The 24,016-nt window shown below is 40.7% G+C and overlaps 1 protein-coding gene across 2 annotated transcripts; it reads left to right on the top strand.

Moving 5' to 3' along the window:
- Positions 1-999: 999 nt before the first annotated feature.
- LOC100395582 (uncharacterized) lies at positions 1,000-23,025 on the top strand. Of its 2 annotated transcripts, none has more exons than XM_035285606.3 (4): positions 1,000-1,173; positions 9,398-9,524; positions 10,028-10,123; positions 21,060-23,025. In XM_035285606.3, exon 4 carries the CDS (start codon positions 21,386-21,388, stop codon positions 22,229-22,231), a length of 846 nt encoding a protein of 281 aa, XP_035141497.3. In that variant the 5' UTR covers positions 1,000-1,173; positions 9,398-9,524; positions 10,028-10,123; positions 21,060-21,385; the 3' UTR covers positions 22,232-23,025. The 2 variants fall into 2 exon arrangements, with proteins under 2 accessions (XP_035141497.3, XP_078218217.1); XM_078362091.1 differs by having other exon boundaries at positions 10,025-10,123.
- The last annotated feature ends 991 nt before the right edge of the window (positions 23,026-24,016 follow it).

Here is a 24,016-nt window from a genome sequence, read left to right as displayed (position 1 = left end):
AATGAGCCCGGATCAGGCCACTGCACACCAGCTTGAACGAAAAAGTGAAACTTCCTCTAAAAACAAGCAAACAAACAAAGACCTCAACACTATACAACCACATGGAAATTGAACAACATGCTCCCGAATTACTTCTGGGTAAATAGTAAAATTAAGGGCCAGGTGCGGTGGCTTATGCCTGTAATCTGAGCACTTTGGGATGCCAAGGCTGGTGGATAACCAGGTCAGAAGTTTGAGACCAGCCTGGCCAACATAGTGAAACCCTGCCTCTACTAAAAACACAAAAATTAACTGGGTGTGATGGTGGGTGCCTGTAGTCCCAACTACTCAGGAGGCTGAGGCAGGAGAAACACTTGAACCTGGGAGGCGTAGGTTGCAGTGGGTTGAGATCATGCCATCACACTCCAGCCTTACAGTGAGACTCTGTTAAAAAAAAAAAATTAAGTAAAATTAAGTCAGAAATCAAGAAAGTCTTTGAAAACAATAAGAAAAAAGATGCGCCGGGCGTGGTGGCTCACGCCTATAATCCCAGCACTTTGGGAGGCCGAGGCGGGTGGATCACGAGGTCAAGAGATTGAGACCATCCTGGTCAACAAGGTGAAATCCCGTCTCTACTAAATATACAAAAATTAGCTGGGCATGGTGGCGTGCTCCTGTAGTACCAGCTACTCGGAAGGCTGAGGCAGGAGAATTGTTTGAACCCAGGTATATTCTTTCTATTTGTAAATAGCCATGTAAAATATTATTTGTAAATGCATACGACTTTACACACCAGTTTAAAGGCATTTAATACTCTGTGGTGGGCCAGGCCCAGCTCAGGAAGGAAGTACCGCCCGAAAAGGCTGCAGCCTAGGCTGTCTGTCACTTTTTCTTTACTCAGTCCAGCGTCTGATCACATCTTCTGTCACTCAGGGCCTGAGAGGGTGGGGTTTTACACGTTATTCAATCAGCGACGCTGGGCTGGGAACCGTCCAATCAGGCACGCAGCTGGAGCGGACCGGAAGGTTTCCGGAATGTGGCGCGGCCTTTGTTTCCCGCTGCAGGAGCTCCGGGTCTCATCTTCACTTCTCTGTGTCTTCTGCTCCTAGAGTCTCAGCCTCTGTGGCTCTGCGACCTGCAGCTATTGGGAGTTCCACAGCTATGACGCCGGGACCCCCTGGAGCCCTAGAAATGGTGAGAGTGCCGGGTCGAACCCCCGAGACAGGGGAAGGGGCTGGTTGGAACCGGTGGGAAGTGGCTGTGGCGGGACTCAGGGCTCCCCACAGTCTGCGCCCGGAGTTCTTGCCCAGCTCGGCCTCAGTCCCCTTCAGCCATAAGATGGCGGCTGCGCTTACAGCCGGGCCCGGTGTACTGCCTCTTCCCTGCACAGTGACTGTGCTCTGGTCTGGAGCCATCCCTGGGCGGCTCTTCACCCGTAGCGTCGCGTCTCTCCGATTGTGCAGGGACCACAGGAGGGTCGTCAGGGGAGAATTCTGACTCCGGGTGCGGGTTCCATGAGTGAAAAGCTTTAGTCCGTGGGGTTCCCAGCTCTTTTCTTCTGTTAAAAATGTATGGGAGTCACCCTAAAACCATTAAATAATTTAATCAAAGAGTGATTAAAAAATTGTCAAGCACCTGCTGTGGTTTGTCATTTGTGGTTCATGGACGGGGCTTGAAGGAAAGAGCGTTATAAACTGCATGATGCCCACCTTCTGAAGCCTGTTTCTGTGAATTCATCAGAAATAAAAATACAAATAAATAAACTGCATGATGAAGGAAACCAAATTCACTAACTGGTTAGGTACAGTTATGGAGTTTCTTAATTGGTACAATAAAGCTGAGCATTTCTTGGTTATGTAATCAGAGGTTAATTGGCAGTTTATAGTTGGTTAAGGCTGAATTTTCTCTCAGTGTAGTTATTTACTAAAAAATGCACCTCAGTTAGATTTCTTTAAAAGTACGAATCCAGGAACTAGACACACCTCAGTCTAATTGCCATTTAATTATTTTCACACTCCATGGGAAATTGATTTTCTGCTACATTTTTCACGTGTCCTAAGCAGTGTCTTTTTTTTTTTTTTTTTTTTTTGAGACAGAGTTTCCCTCTTGTTACCCAGGCTGGAGTGCAATGGCGCGATCTCGGCTCACTGCAACCTCCGCCTCCTGGGTTCAGGCACTTCTCCTGCCTCAGCCTCCTGAGTAGCTGGGGTTACAGGCACGCGCCACCCTGCCCAGCTGGTATTTTGTATTTTTAGTAGAGACGGGGTTTCACCATGTTGACCAGGATTGTCTCTGTTGATCTCGTGATTCACCCGCCTCGGCCTCCCAAAGTGCTGGGATTTCAGGCTTGAGCCACCGCGCCCGGCTGACACATCTGTTTTTTGATCAGCACTGCCTGGGTTTGTCACGTCGAAAAATATTTGTTTACTTATTTTGACCTCAGTTTTTTAGCTGTAAATTGCATTACATTCGTAGGGCTTGAAAGGTAGACATTTTTCTTTTTGAGACAGAGTTTCACTTTTTTTTTTTTTTTTTTGAGACGGAGTTTCACTCTTGTTACCCAGGCTGGAGGGCAATGGCGCGATCTCTGCTCACCACAACCTCCGCCTCCTGGGTTCAAGCAATACTTCTGCCTCAGCCTCCCGAGTAGCTGGGATTACAGGCGCGTGCCACCATGCCCAGCTAATTTTTGTATTTTTAGTAGAGACCGGGTTTCACCATGTTGACAAGGATGGTCTCGATCTCTGGACCTCGTGATCCACCCGCCTCGGCCTCCCAAAATGCTGGGATTTCAGGCTTGAGCCTCTTTTTTTTTTTAAGATGGGGTTTCACCATGTTGGCCAGGCTGGTCTTGAACCCCCAACCTCAGGTGATCCGCCCGCCTTGGCCTTCAAAGTGCTTGGATTACAGGTGTGAGCCACCACGCCCGGCCTTTTTTTTTAAGATGGGTTTTCCCTTTTATTTATTTATTTTTTAAGGTGGGTTTCACCCTGATGGCCAGGCTGGTCTTGGAACTCCTGACCTCGGGTGATCCACCCACCTGGGCCTCCCAAAGTGCTAGGATTACAGGCATGAACCACTGCGCCCGGCCAGTTAATATATTTTCATGAGAAATGTGGTAGATAATTGGTGAGTTACAGAGATTCTTTTAGGAGGGTAAATTTCTGAGAGTGAATATCTCTGTTCACATCTTGTTATCTTGATTTCTGAGTTTTATGAGATGAAATTTGGTACCACCTAGAAGTGTTCCCATATGACTAATTCTTTACTACACGATTTTTAATAAAAGCAATAAAATAATATGTTATCTGATAGGAATAGATACTTTTGCTTTTCTTACTGATGTATAAAATATAAGTAGCTTAAAATATTCTTCCCTTACATGAACACTGTGTTTGAGTAATTTTGCTGAATTTTTCAAACACATAGTTTCCAAAACCAAGTCAGTAACTAACATGGAAATTAAATCTTCAGCCCAGTGACTAATAGCTAAGGGTAATATTGAGCTTGCAAAAAGGTTTGTTTTTTTTTTTTTGAGGCAGAGTTTCGCTCTTGTTACCCAGGCTGGAGTGCAATGGCGCGATCTCGGCTCACCGCAACCTCTGCCTCCTGGGTTCAAGCAATTCTCCTGCCTCAGCCTCCTGAGTAGCTGGGATTACAGGCACGTGCCACCATGCCCAGCTAATTTTTTGTATTTTTAGTAGAGATGGGGTTTCACCATGTTGACCAGGATGGTCTCGATCTCTTGACCTCGTGATCCACCTGCCTCGGCCTCCCAAAGTGCTGGGATTACAGGCTTGAGCCACCGCGCCAGGCCGCAAAAAGGTTTTTAAAAGCAAAGTTAGTTTTTCTTCTGGGTTGCCTTTCCTGCAGATGTCTCAGCCTGCGCATCCCAGTTATGGAAGAAGACTTACTGCTAAGTGCAGTTAAGGTTAAGATGAAAGGGGACTGAGAGGGTCTTATGGGTGTTGAAGTTATTATTGTTTTGAGGCAGTTTCTGGGCTTTGGAATATAAAACAAAGTTAGATTTATGTTTTAAAAAAATTAAATTCCAAAGGAGTATTGCAACAGGAAAAAGTACCAATTATTAAAAACTTCAAGGGCCAGATGTGGTGGCTCACACTTTGGGGGCTGAGGTGGGCAGATCACCTGAGGTCGGGACTTTGAGACTAGCCTGATCAACATGAAGAAACCCCATCTCTACTAAAAATACAAAATTAGCTGGGCGTGGGCAGCATATATGTGTAATCCCAGTTATTCAGGAGGCTGAGGCAGAATTGCTTGAACCTTGGAGGTGGAGGTTGCAGTGAGCCAAGGTCGCACCACTGCATTCCAGCCCGGGCAATAAACCAAGACCTTGTCTCAAAATAAAGAAATAAATAAAAAAAATTTTAAGGATGGCAAAGTTGAGTCATAGGTATGAAAGAGAGGAAAAAGGCTGGGTGCGGTGGCTCACGCCTGTAATCCCAGCACTTTGGGAGGCTGAGGCGGGTGGATCACGAGGTCAAGAGATCGAGACCATCCTGGTCAACATGGTGAAACCCCGTCTCTACTAAAAATGCAAAAAAATTAGTTGGGCATGGTGGCGCGTGCCTGTAATCCCAGCTACTCAGGAGGCTGAGGCAGGAGAATTGCCTGATCCCAGGAGGCAGAGGTTGCAGTGAGCCGAGATTGTGCCATTGCACTCCAGCCTGGGTAACGAGTGAAACTCAGTCTCAAAAAAAAAAAAAAAGAGAGAGAAAAAAAAAGAAAGGATGGCAAAGTTTAGGCAGACAGGGGCTTTCTTTTCTAGGGAGCAGCAAACAAGATTAGAGAGAAGGTGGGAGGAGAATGGCAAATGAAGGGTGAAAAATCAGATTTTTAGATCAGAGAATATTTTATTGTGAAGTCATCATGCTCTTGGAAGAGATATAAAATGAGGTTGTTGACTCAGACTGAGAATAGTTCAAAGTTCTGGAGCCTGTGAAAAATTGTATTTAGACCACTGGAGACAAATTCAGTTTCTTTTTTTTTTTTTTTGAGACGGAATTTCCGTCTTGTTACCCAGGCTGGAGTGCAATGGCACGATCTCGGCTCACCGCAACCTCTGCCTCCTGGGTTCAGGCAATTCTCCTGCCTCAGCCTCCTGAGTAGCTGGGATTACAGGCAGGTGCCACAACGCCCAGCTAATTTTTTTGTATTTTTAGTAGAGACGGGGTTTCACCATGTTGACCAGGATGGTCTCGATCTCTTGACCTGGTGATCCACCCGCCACAGCCTCTCAAAGTGCTGGGATTACAGACTTGAGCCACTGTGCCTGTCCCTTCAGCTGATTCTTTTAATGGGAAAAAGAAGAAAATGTGCAGAGTTCTTATCAAAAAGAGCTTCCAATTCAAGCCCCACAAGAGGATTCTTGGATTTCGCTCAAGAAAAAATTCAGGGTCGTCCATACAGTAAAGTAAAAAACAAAATTAATTAAGAAAGGAAAGAAATAAAAGAATGGCTTACTCCATAGGCAGAGCAGCCCCGAGGGATGCTGGTTGCACATTTTTATCTTTATTTCTTGATTATATGTTAAACAAGGGGTGGATTATTTATGTCTCCCAATTTTAGACCACATAGGGTAAGTTCCTGATGTTTCCATTGCATTTGTAAACTGTCATGACACTGGTGGGAGTGTAGCAGTGAGGGCGACCAGAGGTCACTCTCTTTACAGAGTATATTTTCTGTAAAGAAATTATTTCTCTGTATTCAGAGAAAATACACTGTATTCTCTGGGTTCAAGCAATTTTTTAATTTATTTGTTTATTTTCTTGTTACAGAGAGTACAGAGATGTACTCTCATACAGCCACCGTAACTCTCGGTGGTGGATGTTATTTGACTTCCTTACTGCAAACTGTTTTATCTGCAAGGTCTTTATGACTTGTATCTCGTGCTGACATTTTATCCTATCCTGTTGCGTAGAATGCCTAACTATCCAGGAATGCAGCCCAGTAATCTCAGCCCAATTTTACCCAGCCCCTATTCAAAATAGATTTGCTCTGGTTCCGTCTACCTCTGACATCTCCCGCCTCTTTTTTTTTTTTTTCTACAAGGACACCATTAGTCCTAAGGATTGTAAAGGGACGAAGATCCATTTACTGTAACTATTTCATGCTGAATAGTGGTGATGATATTTTTGCCTTACTATTTAGTTTTCTTTTCTTTTTTTTTTTTTTGAGATGGAGTTTTGCTCTTGTTGCCTAGGCTAGAGTGCAATGATGCAATCTCAGCTCACCGCAACCTTTGCCTCCTGGGTTCATGCAATTCTTTTGCCTCAGCCTTCCCAGTAGCTGAGAATACAGGCATGTGCCACCACGCCTGGCTAATTTTGTACTTTTATTAGAGACAGGGTTTCTCCATGTTGGTCAGGCTGGTTTCAAACTCCCGACCTCAGGTGACCCATCAGCCTCAGCCTCCCAAAGTGCTGGAATGACAGGCGTGCGCCACAGCGCCTGGCCCAGTTTCTTGACTGTAAAAAACAAACCAAAGGATCAGTGATGTTTTGTGCAAAGTCAAAAATATTACTCAGTCTTCTGTTAGTTCAGTCCCTTCAGTTAATTCCTATTCTGTTTGATAGTCATGAACATTTCAGTTCCCATAAATACTAAAATTTATTCTCTCTTCTAATGTCACAATTCCTAAAGTTATCTTAAGCTTGCATTTAAGAACATCTGTGAAGCTGGGCACGGTGGCTCACGCCTGTAATCCCAGCACTTTGGGAGGCTGAGGCGGGTGGATCACGAGGTTAAGAGATCGAGATCATCCTGGTCAACATGGTGAAACCCCGTCTCTGCTAAAAATACAAAAAATTAGCTGGGCATAGTGGTGCGCGCCTGTAATCCCAGCTACTCAGGAGGCTGAGGCAGGAGAATTGCCTGAACCCAGGAAGCGGAGGTTGTGGTGAGGTGAGATCACGCCATTGCACTCCAGCCTGGGTAACAAGAGTGAAACTCCGTCTCAAAAAAAAAAAAAAAAAAAAAAGTCTTCCTTTTGTTGCTGTTGAACATGGGAAGAGGTGGATACTCATGATTCCTATTGGGGGAAAGCTGAGGTCATTAGTAAAGATGGAGAACATAGAATGTTGAGGTTTCATCTGTGTTCTCCGGTAGCACTGTGCAGAACAGGATTAAGAAAATGCTTATTTAAACGGGATGGCATTTGTTACCCAGGTATTCTGAAAAAAATTATTGAGAGATACCTGCTCTTTAGGGTGCTAAAGAAAGATTACTTAAAATCATGGTTAAAAAGTATAGAATATGGAAGATATCTTCACCTTTGCTTAAACTAATTTTTCTTTATGGTTAAATTCAGTCTATAATTGACTTTTTGAGGGGCAGTATCTCAGCAGTGATGCTGTTTTTCCGTGTGCAATAGCACATCATGAGAAATTGTTCTGAGTAGTTGATGTGAATACTTTACTTGCTTAAAGAGCTCTCTTTTTTTTAAACTATAGAGTTAATTATTTTTCTTTTCATTGTCAAGTATATTTATGCAGCTAATGTGCATAAACCATCACATTTAATCTGGCACCTGCCATTTTTTCTTAGGTTTTTTTTTTATTTTTATTTTTTTCACCTATCTGTCTTTGGAAAATGAAGAATTTTTTTTTTCTTTGAGACAGTCTTGCTCTGTCACCAGGCTGGAGTACAGTGGCATGATCTTGGCTCACTGCAACCTCTGCCTCCTGGGTTCATGCAGTTCTCCTGCCTCAGCTTCCCGAGTAGCTGGGACTACAGGCTTGTGCCACCACATCCAGCTGATTTTTGTATTTTTAGTAGAGACGGGGTTTCATCATGTTAGCCAAGATGGTCTTGATCTCTTGACCTCGTCATCTGAGTACCTCAGCCTCCCAAAGTGCTGGGATTACATGCAGGAGCCACCTTGCCTGGCCGGCTCTTGTCTTTGTTTACAGGCCAGAAAAATTGGGGACAACAGTCTCTTTTACTTACTGAATGTTTGACAAAATAGTCTTCTTGGGTCAAAAACACTGGCATTACTAGTGACCTTGTTAGAATTTTAAAAACGAACACTTTATTCCAAATCTTCTGGGAAAAAAAACAATTGTTATGACAGGATCTCTAGTTTATTGTACATTTAAATTTGAGAGTTACCTTATAACTCATCATGTTTTCTTTGTCTGAAAATATACACAACTCATCATGATGTAAATATAACACTAAAAAATGTATACATTTGTGTTTATGTCCTTAATTATATATTTTATTATAGGGTCCAGCCCTTACAGGGTTCTGTGAGCCCCTCTCTACAGGTGTGGAGATGAGAAACTGTGGAAATAAAAGACACAAGACACTGAGAAAGAGAAAACAGAGTTTGGGTCCAGGGGTCCACTGCCAGCCAAAGCACGGAGTCCGGCAGTGGCCCCGAGTGCCTGGGCACTCTGACTTTTATTGAATAAAAAGCAGGGGGCAGGGTAGGTAGGGTGAGGTCATGGTTGTCAGTGGTAGGGTCAAGTACATTATGTGCCATAGGAATGGCGGCCCAGAACTTTCAAGTAGCCAAGATGAGGTAAGAAGCATAATACGCCAACACTTTTTTCATACTTGTCAAGAAAGAATAAAGACCTTGAGATTTATGTTAGTATTACTAATATCTTCTAAGAAAAAGAAAGACCAGGTGCAGAAGCGGAAGATGAAAGTGGACATGGAATATGACCACTGAAGCACAGCATCACATAGAGACAATTAAGTCCCCAGATGTCACATACCACAAGAGGTTGGAGGCGCCGAGTTTTCTCCTAGCTCCTCTGGGGAAGGAGACATCGTAAATATCCCCTTCCACAGCTGGCTAAACAGCGGGCCCTTTCCCAGTGCTGGTGCTGCTGCACAGCCAAGGCACCCTCCAGCAGCCCTTACGTGGGCATGACAGAGGGCTTAGAGTATCTTGCATTAGGGTCACTTCTTTCACAGTGTCACCTTAGGTTCATACTTCAACCTGAGAGGCTTTAGTAAAAGATTATGCTGAGTATATGTATATATATCTTAATGGTTACCTATGAATATCTAAGATAACCTGTGAATAACTAAGATCACGTAGGAATAACTACTATAGTTATATCTCTAGTTATTTTCTTCATTATTTATATGGGAACAGGTTGAGGCTTCTGACTCCTTCCTCATACTTATAGGGTCTCCCACCCACAGTTTATCATCCAGAAGAGTATCAGATAGGCACTGGTGATGTGTATCTTATGCCTTCCTCTGCCCTCAAAGGAAGAGAATACATTAGAGAATATTTCTGCATTGAAAATTATTGGATAATTTGTTATTTTTATAAGTCAGAACCAATTGTCTTTATGCTGTCATTTCACCTTAACTCAAATAAGAAATTCTTCCCATGGCCACTTGTTAAATATATGTGTGCATGTGTGTTTTTCAGGAGACACTGACTTTTAGGGATGTGGCCATAGAATTCTCTTTGGAGGAGTGGCAGTGCCTGAACCCTGCTCAGCAGGATTTGTATAGAAATGTGATGTTAGAGAACTACAGAAACCTGGTCTTCTTGGGTGAGAATAACTTTAATACACAATTATTAATATATCCTAAAATTTATGTTTCTTTTTCTGTAGAATTTTTTATTTTGGTAATTTATACTTTGTATAAATGATTTTCTGATTTGTTTTAAGAAAATCTTGATGAATTTGTTTATGTAGAAAAGAATTTATTCAACATGTTTGATCTTGATCTGAACTTTCCACATTCCTCAGCTGCCCTGTATTTTTTACTCTAGATTAATGGTAATTCCTGAAATTTAGTGGCATAAAATATCATTGCCCATATTTTAAACTCTATTTACTGCCATCAGTTTTTAATTCATAAGTACTAGGTACTAAATTAAGGACTTACAAATTTAAAATATTTCCAAATATTTAGAGATGTCTCTCATTAATTAGTATTTGGGGATTAATTTTCTAGAATATGCTATTACATACTTTTTACTGAGCACAGTACTAGGTTAGTAATTAGAGAATAGAAGAATGATACATGTTATTTATTTTTAATAAAGCAGGTATTACTGTCTGTAAGGAAAACCCAATCACCTGTCTGGTGCAAGGAAAAGAGCCCTGTAATGTGAAGACACATGAGATGGTGGCCAGACCCAATGGTAGGTGAAAGTGAATATAATAGACATCACAGATGAGAGGTCCAAAGGTAAAAAAAAGCCAGTTCTTACAACTTGATTTGGGAAGGTATGCTGAAAAGCAAATAGTTTTTGGGAAGCCTGAGTATTTTCTTAAATTTTTCTCTCTTGTGGAGGCATCTTTTGTCTTATGCTTTTAAATTCTCTAAAAATTCTACTTTTCCTTGGGTGACCTTCCTTCATTTCCAGTGAGAGCCAAAGTCCTCTTCATGGCATATTAGAGACCGTACAATCTGACTGCTTTTTAATTGTTTTTGGGGGACACACAAATATTTGCATAATTTTGAAAACCTCTATGTTAAACTATTAGTTCTTTTTTTGCATCATGTCTGGAATGTGTGAGAGTAGTGATTTCTGTTGCATTAGAGGCGTCTTTGTTAATTTTTCTGCATATTCCATATAGTCTTTTTTTTGAGACGGAGTTTTGCTCTTGTTACCCAGGCTGGAGTGCAATGGCGCATTCTCGGCTCACCGCAACCTCCGCCTCCTGGGTTCAAACGATTCTCCTGTCTCAGCCTCCCAAGTAGCTGGGATTACAGGCATGTGCCACCATGCCCGGCTAATTTTTTTTTTTTTAATTTAGTAGAGACAGGGTTTCAGCATGTTGGCCAGGATGGTCTCGATCTCTTGACCTAGTGATCCACCCGCCTCAGCCTCCCAAAGTGCTGGGATTACAGGCGTGAGCCACCACGCCCAGCCAACTATATTACTATAGTCTTAAAATATAGTTTGAAATTGAAAATTATGCTGGGCATGGTGGCTTATGGTTGTGATCCCAGCACTTTGGGAGGCCAAGGAGGGTGGTTCTGACTAACAAGGTGAAACCCCCTCTCTACTAAAAATGCAAAAATTATCCAGGTGTGGTGGCGTGCCTGTAGTCCCAGCTAATTGCGAGGCTGAGGCAGGAGAATCGCTTGAACCTGGAGGGCAGAGGTTGCAGTGAGCCAAGATGGTGCCATTGCCCTCTAGCCTGGGCAAAAAGAGCAAAACGTCGTCTCAAAAAAATAAAATAAAATAAAAAAATAATGGTAAACTATGATGTTCCTCCTCTTTGTTCTTTTTTTCTCAAGAATGCTTTGGCTATTTAAGTTTATTGTAGTTTCTTATAAATTTTAGAATTGTATTTTCTATTACCATGAAAAAAATGCCAGTGGAATTTGGACAGGAAGTTTATTGAATGTGTAGAATACTTATAATATGGCACTTTAACAATATTTATTCTTCCTTTTTTTGTTGTTTTTTGTTTGTTTTTGTTTGAGATGGAGTTTCACTTATTTCGCAGGCTGTAGTGCAATGGTGCAGTACAGGTGACTGCAAGTTCCATCTCCTGGGTTCAAGTGATTCTCCTGCCTCAGCCTCACGAATAGCTGGGATTACAGGCATGCACCACCACTCCTGGCTAATTTTGTATTTTTACTAGAGACGGTTTCTTCTGTTGGTTGTGCTGGTCTGGAACTCATGACCTCAGGTGATATGCCAGCGTCAGCCTCCAAAAGGGCTGAGATTACAGGAGTGAGCCACCACACCCAGCAATATTTATTCTTTCAATCCACAGACATAATTTTTTTTATTTGAGACATATTCTCACTGTGTCACTCAGGTTTTAGGGCAATGGTGCGATCTTGGCTCACTGCAACCTCCACTTCTTGAGTTAAAATGAGTATCCTACCTCAGCCTCCCAAGTAGCAGGGATTACAAGCATGTGTCACCATGCCTGGCTAATTTTTGTATTTTTAGTAGAGACAGGGTTTCACCATGTTGTCAAGGATGGTCTCTATCTCCAGACTTCATGATCCACCTGCCTCAGCCTCCCATAGTGCTGGGATTACAAGTATGAGCCACCATACTCAGCCAACATAAAATATTTTTAAATTTTTGTCTTCTCTAATTTCTTTCATTAATAGCTTATATATTTCATTGCAAAGATTGTTCATCTTCTCGGTTAAATTTGTTCTCGGAAATTTATTATTTTAATGCTATTATAAATAAGATTGTTTTCTTTATTGTATCAGATATCTTGTGCTAAGTGTATGGAATCATAACTTCTATGTTAATTTTATATTTTGTTAAGTTACTGACTGTATTTATTAGTTTAGACAAATTTTAATGTTTGTTCATGGTTTTTTATATATAAGATCATATGATCCACAAACAGCAATTTTTACTGATTTCTTTTCAATTCCAATGGCTTTTTAAAAATGTTTTTGAGTAATTCTTGTGCCACACACTTTCAATTCCACATTAAAATAGAAGCATTGACGGTGGGCACAATATGTTTTCATATTGGTGTCTGTGAATTTGAAGGAGCAACAACTCCTTACGATTTTATAAACTGGTTTCAGGAGGCAAAGACCATTTTCTGTTGTGTGCCTAGAGTGATGGGATGCCCTCTGGGTTTGTAGTGGAGGGTTTGTAGCTTGGTCACAGGCTGCTGCGTCTGCACTAGGGTCCACCTTTAGGTGGCTTGTTACAAAGGGTTTGGGTAGTTGTAATTTCCATTTTATTTTTGGACAGATTTTATCCTTAAGGACTTTGATCTGTAGGACAGGTTTCTGCGGTTGGGTCCATATATAATGGCCCTTATATCAGCAGGTGAATGGGTATGGCTTTCACTGAGTAAGTACACAGAGTGGTCTCAAGTCACTGTGTGAATTTCTGTTTAGGCAAAAGTGGTAATGAAGTTTGGCTCAGAGATCTGGAACTGAGTTACTGAACTGCTTGAGGGGCCACAGTAAAAACTGTGTGGCTGTAAATGGGTATGTTCCTCCACATCTCTGGTAGGGCAGGACCTCTCTCAAACTGTAACAGGGAGGCGGTTGTAATAATTACAGGGTTAACTTCAGAATTCTCAGTGGGACCAAGTTGGTTGGGCCATTTCTTGTTCTGTAGCTAAGATCAGGTAGTTTCCCACCGGAATGAGGTCCTGTCCTCTGAAAAAAAACACTCCTCAATTTTTGGCTTTAGCAGAGTTTCACAATTCCCTCCCTAAATCTCAAAGGTCTCCTAAAGGCACTTACTTTGGAGATGGGGTCTTGTTTATTGCCTGGGCTGGTCTTGAAATCCTGGCCTGCAGAAATTCTCCAACCTGACTGTGCCACATAGTTGTCATTACGGATGTGAGCCATGATGCCTGGCTCTCTCATGAAGGCATTTTTTTCAGGGATTATTGAAAAATTGTTTTGCTATAAAGAGGATAATCAAGCAGAGTTCCTTTTATTTTCTTTACTTTTTTTATTTTTTTTGAGATGGAGTCTCACTCTGTCACCAAGGCTGGAGTGCAATGGTATGATCTTGGCTCACTGCAACCTCCGCCTCCTGGGTTTAAGCAATTCTCCTGCCTCACCCTCCTGAGTACCTGGGACTATAGGTGTGTGCCAGCACGCCCAGCTAATTTTTGTATTTTTAGTAGAGATGGGCTTTCACCGTGTTGGCCAGGATGGTCTTGATCTCTTGACCTCGTGATCCACCCGCCTCAACCTCCCAAAGTGCTGGGATTACTGGTGTGAGCCACTGTGCCTGGCCAATTTTTGCATTTTTAACGGAGATGGGGTTTCACCTTGTTGGTAAGGCTGGTCTTGAACTCCTGACCTCGTGATCCACCCACCTCAGCCTTCCAAAGTGCTGGGATTACAGGCATGAGCCACCATGCCCAGCACCACATTTTCTTTACCCAGTCCATTGTAGATGGGCATTTGAGTTGATTCCACGTCTTTGCTATTGTGAATTGTGCTGCAATGAAGATACACATCCATGTATCTGTATAATAGAACGATTTATATTCTTTTGGTATATGTCCACTAATGGGATTGTTGGGTCCAGTAGTATACCTGGTTCTAGATCTTGAGGAGTCACCATACTGGCTTTCACAATGGTTGAATTAATTTACATTCCCACTGAAAGTGCTGGATGTGCAGGTTTGTTACATAAGTAAACATGCACTGTGGTAGTTTGCTGCACCTGATGTTGTTCCTTTTTATGGCTGCATAGTATTCCATGGTGCATGTGTACCACATTTTCTTTATCCAGTCTACCATAGATGGGGGTTGATTCCATATCTTTGCTATGGTGAATTGTGCTCAATGAAGATACACAACCATGTATCGTTATAATAGAATGATTTATATATTTTTGGTATATATCCACTAATGGGATTCGTGGGTCCAGTAGTATACCTGGTTCTAGGTCTTGAGGAGTCACATACTGGCTTTCACAATGGTTGAATTAATTTATATTCCCACCAAAAGTGTAAAAGCATGTGTGCTTCTCCATAGCCTCCCCAACACTGTTGTTTCTTGACTTTTTAATAATCACCATTCTGACTGGCGTGACATGGTATCTCATTGTGATTCTGATTTACATTTCTTTTTTTTTTTTGAGACAGAGTCTCGCTCTGTCGCCAGGTGCCAGGCTGGAATGTAGTGGTGTGATCTCGGCTCACTGTAACCTCCACCTCCGGGTTCAAGCAATTCTCCTGCCTCAGCCTCCCAGGTAACTGGGACTACAGGCACACGCCACCACGCCTAGCTCATTATTTTTTTTTTTTGTATTTTTAGTAGAGACGGGGTTTCACCATGTTGGCCAGGACGGTCTCGATCTCTTGACCTCATGATCGGCCCGCCTCAGCCTCCCAAAGTGCTGGGATTACAGGCTTGAGCCACCGCGCCTGGCCTGATTTGCATTTCTTTAATGATAACTAATGTTGAAAGTTTTTTCATGTTTGTTGGCCACATAAATGTCTTCTTTTGAAAAGTGTTTATTCTTGTTCTTTGCTCACCTTCCAATGGGGTTGTTTTATTCTTGTAGATTTGTTTAAGTTCTTTGTAGACTCTGCATCTAACCTTTGTCAGATGGATAGACTGCAAAAATGTGCTTCCATTCTGTAGATTGTTCATTCTGATGCTAATTTCTTTTGCTGTGCAGAAGCTCTTTAATTAGATGCCATTTGTCAATGTTTGCTTCTGTTGCAATTGCTTTCATCATAAAATCTTTGCCTATGCCTATGTCCTGAATGGTACTGCCTAGATTTTCTTCTAGGATTCTTGTAGTTTTGAGTTTCACATTTAAGTCTTCAATTCATCTTTAGTTAATTGTATAGGCGGAAGAAAGGGGTCCAGTTTCAACCTTCTACATATGGCTAGCCAGTTCTCCCAGTACCATTTATTAAAAGGGAATCCTTTTCCCATTGCTTGTTTTTGTCAGGTTTTTCAAAGATCAGATGGTTGTAGATACGGAATCTTATTTCTGAGTTCTGTATTCTGTTCCATTGGTCTCTGTGTCTGTTTTTATAACAGTTTCAGGCAGCTTTGGTTACTACAGTCTTGTAGTACACTTTTAGGTTGGATATCATGATGCCTTCAGCTTTGTTCTTTTTGCTTAGGATTCTCTTGGCTATATAGGATATTTTGGGGTTTCATATGAATTTTAAAATAGTTTTTTCTAATTCTGTGAAGAATGCTAATGGTAGTTTAGTCTGAATAGCACTGAATCTATAAATTACTTTGAGCAGTATGGCCATCTCTACAATATTGATTCTTTCTGTCTTTTTTATTTGGGTCCTTTGCTTCCCTTGTTAGCTGTACTCCTGGGTACTTTATTCTCTTTGTAGCAATTGTGAATGAGAGTTTATTCGAAGTTTGGCTCTCCGCTTGTTTATTGTTGGCCTATTGCAATGCTTGTGTTTTTTGCACATTGATTTTGTATCTCAGTACTTTCCTGAAGTTGCTTATTAGATGAAGAAGGTTTTGGGCTGAGACAATGGGGCTTTCTAGATCTAGGATCCTGTTGTTTGCAGAGACAGTTTGACTTCCTATTTGAATATCACTTATTTCTCTTGCCTAATTTCCCTGCCAGAACTCAATACTATGTTAAATAGGAGTGCTGAGAGGGCATCCTTGTCTGGTGCCAGTTTTCAAGGGGAATGCTTTCAGCTTTTTCCCTTTTAGTATGCTACTGGCTGTGGATTTGTCATAGATAGTTCCTATTATCTTGAGGTATGTTCCATGAATACCTAGCTTATTGAGAGTTTTTAACATGAAGGAATGTTGAATTTGGTCAAAGGCCTTTTCTGCATCTGTTGAGATAATCATGTGGTTTTTGTCTTTAGATCTGTTTATGTGATGAATTAGGTTTGTCAATTTTTGTGTGTTGACCCAGCCTTGCATCCTGGGAATAAAGGTAACTCGATTGTGGTGGATAAGCTTTTTGATGTGCTGCTGGATTCAGTTTGCTAGTATTTTATTGAGAATTTTTGCATTGATGTTTATCAGGGATATTGGCTTGAAGTTTATTTTATTTTTTTAAATTTCTGCCAGGTCTTGATATCAGGATGATGCTGGTTTTATAGAATGAGTTAGGAAGAGGCCCCAGCCAGACGCAGTGGCTCACACCTGTAATCACAGCACTTTGGGGGGCAGAGGCAGATGGATCACAAGGTCAGGAGATTGAGACCATCCTGTCTAACATAATGAAACCCGTCTCTACTAAAAATATGAAAAATTAGCCGGGTGTGGTGGCACATGCCTAAAGTCCCAGCTACTCAGGAGGCTGAGGCAGGAGAATTGCTTGAACCCAGGAGGCGGAGGTCACAGTGAGCCAAGATCGCACCACTGCACTCCAGTCTGGGCAAAAGAGCGAGACTCCTTTCTAAAAAAAAAAAAAGAAGAAGAGTCCCATCCTTTTCTATCATTTGCAATAGTTTCAGAAGAAACGGTTTCTTTTTGTTTCTCTTTGTACCTCTGGTAGAATTCAGCTATAAATTCATCTGGTCCTGGCCTTTTTTGGTTGGTAAGCTATTTACTGCCTCAGTTTCAGAACTTGTTATTGGTCTTTTCAGGGATTCAACTTCTTTCTGGTTCAGTCTTGAAAGGATGGATGGGTCCAGGAATTTATTAATTTCTTCTAGATTTTTCAATTTATGTGGATACAGGTGTTTACAGTATTTTCTGAACGTTGTTTTTACTTTATGGGGTCGGTAGTGATATCCCCTTTATAATTTTTTATTATCTATTTCATTCTTCTCTTTTTCTTTATTAGTCTAGGTAGCAGTCTATTAATTTTGTCAAAAAAAAAAAGAACGTTTTGGCCGGGTGTGGTGGCTCACGCCTGTAATCCCAGCACTTTGGGAGGCCGAGGCGAGCAGATCACGAGGTCAAGAGATCGAGACCATCCTGGCCAACATGGTGAAACCCCGTCTCTACTAAAAATACAGAAATGAGCTGGATGTGGTGGTGTTCGCCTGTAGTCCCAGCTACTCGGGAGGCTGAGGCAGGAGAATTGCTTGAACCTGGGAGGTGGAGATTGCAGTGAGTCAAGATTGTGTCACTGAACTCCAGCCTGGCGACAGAGTGAGACTCTGTTTTAAAAAAAAAAGTTCCTATTCATTGGATTTTTTTTTTTTTAGAAGAGTTTTTTTGTCTCTGTGGCTTTCACTTCCACTCGAATCTGGTTACTTCTTGTCTTCTGCTAGAAGGTTTCTTTGCTCTTGGTCTTCTCATTCTTTTAGTTATGACGTTAGAGTGTCCATTTGAGATCTTTCTAGGTTTCTGATGTGGGTGTTTAGTGCTATAAATTTCCCCCTTAACACTACCTTAGCTGTGTGCTAGAGATTCTGGTACAAGGAATGTCTCTTCATTCTCATTGGTTTCAAATAATTTTTTTATTTCTGATTATTTTTTAGATGGAGTTTTGCTCTATCTAAAACTATCTATTTAGTTTTAGATGGAGTGCAGTGGCATGATATCGGCTCACTGTAACCTCCACCTCCCAGTTTCAAGTGATTCTCCAGCCTTAAACTCCTGAGGAATTACAGGTGTCCACAACCACATCCAGCTAAGTTTTTTGTATTTTTAGTAGAGATGGTGTATCACCATGTTGGCCAGGCTGGTCTCAAACTCCTGACCTCAGGTGATCTGCCCGCCTTAGCCTCCCAAAGTGTTGGACAGAGTGAGCCACCATGCCCAGCGAAAGTGTAAAGCACCCATTATTCCCAAGTGGTCTCACATCCAAGTCTCAATAAGGCCCAACCCTGCTTAGATACAGAGATCCGGTATGATCAGAAGGGTGTAGGCATAGATGCCCGCTGCTGATTCTGTTATTTAGCCAGAAGTCATTCAGGAGCCGGTTGCTCAATTTCTATGTAGTTGTGTGCTTTTGAATGAGTTTCTTACTTTTGAGGTGTTTTTTGTTTTGCTTTTTTGTAACAGAGTCTCGTTCTGTCACCTGGGCTGGAGTGCAGTGGCATGGTCTTGGCCCACTGCTACTTCTGCCTCCTGGCTTCAAGTGATTCTTGTGTTTCAGTCTCCTGAGCAGCTGCGACTACAGGCATGTGTCACCATGCTCAGGTAACTTTTTGTATTTTTGGTAGAGATGGGGTTTCACCATGTTGGCCAGGCTGATCCCAACCTCCTGACCTCAAGTGATCCACCCACCTCAGCCTCTTAAAGTGCTGGGATTACAGGTATGAGCCATCGTGCCTGGTGAGTCTTACTCTTGTGTTTTAATTTGATTTCACTGCAGTCTGAGAGACTGTTATGATTTCAGTTCTTTTGCATTTGCTGAGAAGTGTTTTACTTCCAATTGTATGATCAATATGTATATTTACCTGCCATGTGCAGCTCAGAAGAATGTGTATTGTGGTGTTTGTGGCTAGAGAGTTTTGTAGATAGATATCTATCAGGTCCATTTGACCCGCAGCCGAGTTCAAGTCTTGAAAACTATTGTTACTTTTCTGTCTCACAGGTCTGTCTAATATTAACAGTGAAATGTTAAAAGTCTCTCACTATTATTATGCGGGAGTCTAAGTCTCTTTGTAGGTCTCTACCAATGTGTTTTATGAATCTGGGTCCTGCTTGAATTGATCTCTTTACCATTATTTAATGCATTTCTTTTTTGATGTTTGTTGGTTTGAACAACAAGTTTGTCTTGTTAGAAACTATGATTGCAATCCCTGCTTTTTTATGCTTTTATTTGCCTTGTAAATTTTCCTCCATTCCTTTACTTTGAGCCTGGGTTTGTCTTTTCCTGTCAAATGGGTCTCTTGAATACAGCATACATATGGGTCGTAACTGTATCCAGCTTGCCCTTCTGTTTCAGTTGAGGCATTCAGTCTATTCCATTTAAGGCTGATATTGTTATGTGTGGTTTTGATTCTGTCCAAATGGAGCTAGCTGCTTATTTTGAAGAGTTGTTGATGTAGTTGTTTTATAGTGTCATTGATTTGGTACTTCAGTGTGTTTTTGCAATGACTGGTAATGGTTTTTTCTTCCCATATTTAGTGCTTCCTTCTAGAGCTCTAGCAAGGCAGGCCTGGTGGTGATGTATTCCTTCAGCATTTGCTTGTGTGAGAATAATTTTACTTTTCTTCACTTATGAAAACTTAGTATTGTTATTTTGTTTCATTTGCTTCTTGTATCTTTGTTCTTCATTCTCTTTTTCTGTCTTTGTGTCTTTTTTATACTTATCTTGATATGCTTTCACTTTTTTATTTTGTGTTGTGTATCTATGCAGACACATTGTTGGTGGTACCTTTGGGATTACACAGAGCCTCTAAAAGATACAAAAATGTATTTTAATCTGGTGAAAATGAACTTAAGCTGCATTCAAAATTTTTTTCTCATTATATCTGCCCTAAAATTTGTCATTGATGTTGCTAATTATATATATCATGTTGTATATTCATTAATAAATGTTTATAATGATTTATATGCTTTTATCTTTCAAATTTTAGAGAATAACTAAAAATGTTTTTGCACCATTATTATAATGCTAAGAAATTCCATTTTTATGTATGTACATTTTCTTCCCAGAAAATAAGGTATTTTATACAATTATGTGTTGTTTTGTTGAATCGTGTTATTTTCAGTAAAAGCAACTGCTTTCAGCTCCGTTTATATTTAGGGCAAATGAATTGCAATATAACTTTTCAGAATTTGGTTATTTTTTAAGGTCTTTTTAAAAAATTATTTGGCAGGATAGATATGTTGATGGTGTTATTCTCACTTGATAGGTATTTTCTTCAGGATGTTAACTATATCACACAGTTTCTTTGTGGCTGGCAGAGTTTTTGTGGACAGTTCACCACCTATCTCATAAGACTATGCTTATAAGTGACACATCATTTTTATCTTGCAGCTCCATTCTCTTTTCTGTGACTTTTGAAATTGTTCTTATATATATGTTTGTTATAAATATCTTTGTTTAGCCTCATTATTTTGACATTTTTTCTTTCGGAATTTTTTTTTTTTTTTTTGAGACAGAGTTTTGCTCTTGTTACCCAGGTTGGAGTGCAATGGCTCAATCTCGGCTAACCGCAGCCTCCACCTCCTGGGTTCAGGCAGTTCTCCTGCCTCAGCCTCCCGAGTAGCTGGGACTACAGGCACGCACCATGATGTCCAGCTAATTTTTGTATTTATAGTAGAGACGTGGTTTCACCATGTTGACCAGGATGGTCTCGATCTCTTGACCTCATGATCCACCCGCCTTGGCCTCCTAAAATGCTGGGATTATAGGCGTGAGCCACCGCGCCCAGCCTCAGAATTTTTTTTTTTTTTGAGACAGAGTTTCGCTCTTGTTGCCCAGGCTGGAGTGCAATGGCGTGATCTCGGCTCACCACAACCTCTGCCTCCCGGGTTGAAGTGATTCTCTTGCCTCAGCCTCCCTAGTAGCTGGGACTACAGGCATGCACCACTACACCCAGCTAAGTTTGTATTTTTAGTAGAGACAGGGTTTTTCCATGTTGGTCAGGATGGTCTCAAATTCCTGACCTCAGGTGATTTGCCTGCCTTGGCCTCTGAAAGTGCTGGGATTACAGTCCTCAGCTACCTTTATAATATAGGTTCAATTTGTAAAGTATGCTTATCTAAGCATAGTAAGTTTAACAATTTGTTGTTTTTATTTCTTTCAGCTATGTGTTCTTATTTTCCAAAATACCTTTGGCCAGAGCAAGACATAAAAGATTCTTTTCAAGAAGTGATACTGAGAAGGTACAGAAAATGTGGACCTGAGAATTTACAGTTAAGAAAAGGCTGTGAAAGTGTGGTGGATGAGTTTAAGGTGCATAAAGAAGGTTATAATGAACTCAACCAGTGTTTCACAACTACCCAGAGCAAAGTATTTCAATGTGATCAATAAATGAAAGTCTTTCATAAATTTTAAAATTCAAATAGACATAATATAAGACAGACTAGAAAGAAACCTTTCAAATGTGAAAAATGTGACAAATTGTTTTGCATGCTTTTACACCTAAGTCAACATCAAAGAGTTCATAGTGGGGAGAATTTGTACCAATGTGAAGAACGTGGCAAAGCCTCCAAGTGGTTCTCAACCATTACTAGAGACAAGAGAATTCATATTGAAGAGAAACCCTTCAAATACAAAGAATGTGGCAAAGCTTTTGAATTTTCCACAACCTTTATTGCACATAAAAGAATTCAAACTGGAGAGAAACCCTACAAATGTGAAGAATGTGGCAAAGCCTTTAATGAGCCTTCAAACCTTACTACACATAAGATGATTCATACTGGAGAGAAACCTTACAAATGTGAAGAATGTGGCAAGGGCTTTAACTGGTCCTCAAACCGTACTAAACATAAGAGAATTCACATGGGAGAGAGACCCTACAAATGTGAAGACTGTGGCAAAGCTTTTAATCAGTCCTCAATCCTTACTAAACATAAGAAAATTCACACTCAAGGGAAACCCTACAAATGTGAAGACTGTGGCAAAGCTTTTAATCGGTCCTCATTCCTTACTACCCATAAGAGAATTCACACTGGAGAGAAACCCTACAGATGTGAAGAGTGTGGCAAAGGTTTTAATTGGTCCTCAAACCTTAGTAAACATAAGATAATTCATACTGGAGAGAAACCCTACAAATGTGAAGAATGTGGCAAAGCTTTTAATTGGTCCTCAACCCTTACTAATCATAAGATAATTCATACTGGAGAGAAACCTTACAAATGTGAAGAATGTGGTAAAGCCTTTAACCAATCCTCAGTTCTTATTAAACATAGGAAAATTCATACTGGAAAGAAACCTTACAACTATGAAGAATGTGGCAATGCTTTTAATCCTTGAACCTTATTAAACAAATAATTTATACTGCAGAGAAACTCTACAAATGTGAAGAATGTGGCAAAGCTTTTAACCATTTCTCAAGTCTTACTAAGTAGTAAATTTATACTGTACAGAAATCCTACAAGTGTGAAAGACCTGGTAAAGCCTTTAGTAAGCCCTTAATTCTTTTTTTTTTTTTTTTTTTTTTTGAGACGGAGTTTTGCTCGTTACCCAGGCTGGAGAGCAATGTCGCGATCTCGGCTCACTGCAACCTCTGCCTCCCGGGTTGAGGCAATTCTCCTGTCTCAGCCTCCTGAGTAGCTGGGACTACAGGCGCGCACCACCATGCCCAGCTAATTTTTGTATTTTTAGTAGAGACGGGGTTGCACCATGTTGGCCAAGATGGTCTTGATCTCTTGACCTGGTGATCCACCCTCCTCAGCCTCCCGAAGTGCTAGGATTACAGGCATGAGCCACTGCACCCGGCCAGCCCTCAATTCTTAACAGACATAAAATAATTTATACTGGAGAGAAACTCTACAAACCAGAAATACTTGACAATGCTTTTGACAACACCGCAAACTTTTCTAACCATAAGAGAAATTATCATGGTGAGAAACCCTAGAAATCTGAAGAATGAGACAAAGCCTTTAAATGGTTGTCACACTTGATTTAGGTAAGATAATTTATACTATAAAAAAGGCCTACACGTTTGAACAATGTGGCAAAACTTGTAACCAGTGCTCACACCTTACTGTACAAGAAAGCCTTTATACTTGAGATAAATTATATAAAGACTGAAAAATCCATTTTCATATCTGACTCATGTCTTACTTGCTCACATCTCACACCACATGCTCACATCTTAACACCAGAGAATTTGTACTTAATAAAAGCATTATAAGTGCAATTTCAAGATTTTTCAGAAAATACAAGCTTTCATAGTGAAGAGTATTTATTTTGAAGATGAACATTACAAATATAAAGAGAGTTATACCTCTTTACTGGTATCAGATTTTATTATAGACAGTTTGTTCTAGAGGAAAACTCTGAAGTAGTTGCTCAAACTTTGTTCTGCATCAGGGGATTTATATTGAAGAAAAGTTGTGCAGATGTAATAGATTTGGAAAAACTTTTTCAAAACCTACATCTTAGAAAATAACAGTTTATACTAGAAGATATTTATGCAGTTACACTAAAAGTTAAAAAAATTAATACATAATTAAGTCTATGCAAATATCAGAGTATTTATGGTAGAAATATATAAGGCACTGACACATCAGATATCCTAAATCAGAATGCTGAGTATAGAAAATCTAAAACTAAAGTCGGTAGAGAAATTCTTTGTATATAACTTTAAGAGGATCAGAAGGGTTTTTTGCAGGTATGACATTCAAAGTATATTTCTTAAAAAATATTACAGATTTTTTGAGAAGTGAATAATAATGTCATTCAATCCTGAAATTATTCTCTGTTTCTTCATTTCTGTTGGATTCACACATGAAAGCATGGATCAATTGTTGCTGCATCAAAGATAGGCGACATTCTGTTTTGTTTTTTTGTTTTTTCTTTTGAGAGGGAGTTTTGCTCATTCGCCCAGGCTGGAGTGCAGTGGCGCAATCTCGGTTCACTGCATCCTCTGTCTCTGGGTTAAAGCGATTCTCTTGCCTCAGCCTCTGAGTTGTTGGGATTACAGATGCGTACCATGACACCCAGCTATTTTTTGTATTTTTAGTAGAGTTGGGGTTTCACTATGTTGGCCCGACTCGTGATCCATCCACCTCAGCTTCCCAAAGTGCTGGAATT

The sequence above is a fragment of the Callithrix jacchus genome, chromosome 22 (genome assembly GCF_049354715.1).
Source record: "Callithrix jacchus isolate 240 chromosome 22, calJac240_pri, whole genome shotgun sequence".
NCBI classification, from domain to species: Eukaryota; Metazoa; Chordata; class Mammalia; order Primates; family Cebidae; genus Callithrix; species Callithrix jacchus.
This window is presented reverse-complemented; position numbering and strand designations above follow the sequence as displayed.

Bases quoted from the DNA above. Each gene is read 5' to 3' on its own strand.
- LOC100395582 (XM_035285606.3), top strand. From the start codon at position 21,386: ATGCTTTTACACCTAAGTCAACATCAAAGAGTTCATAGTGGGGAGAAT.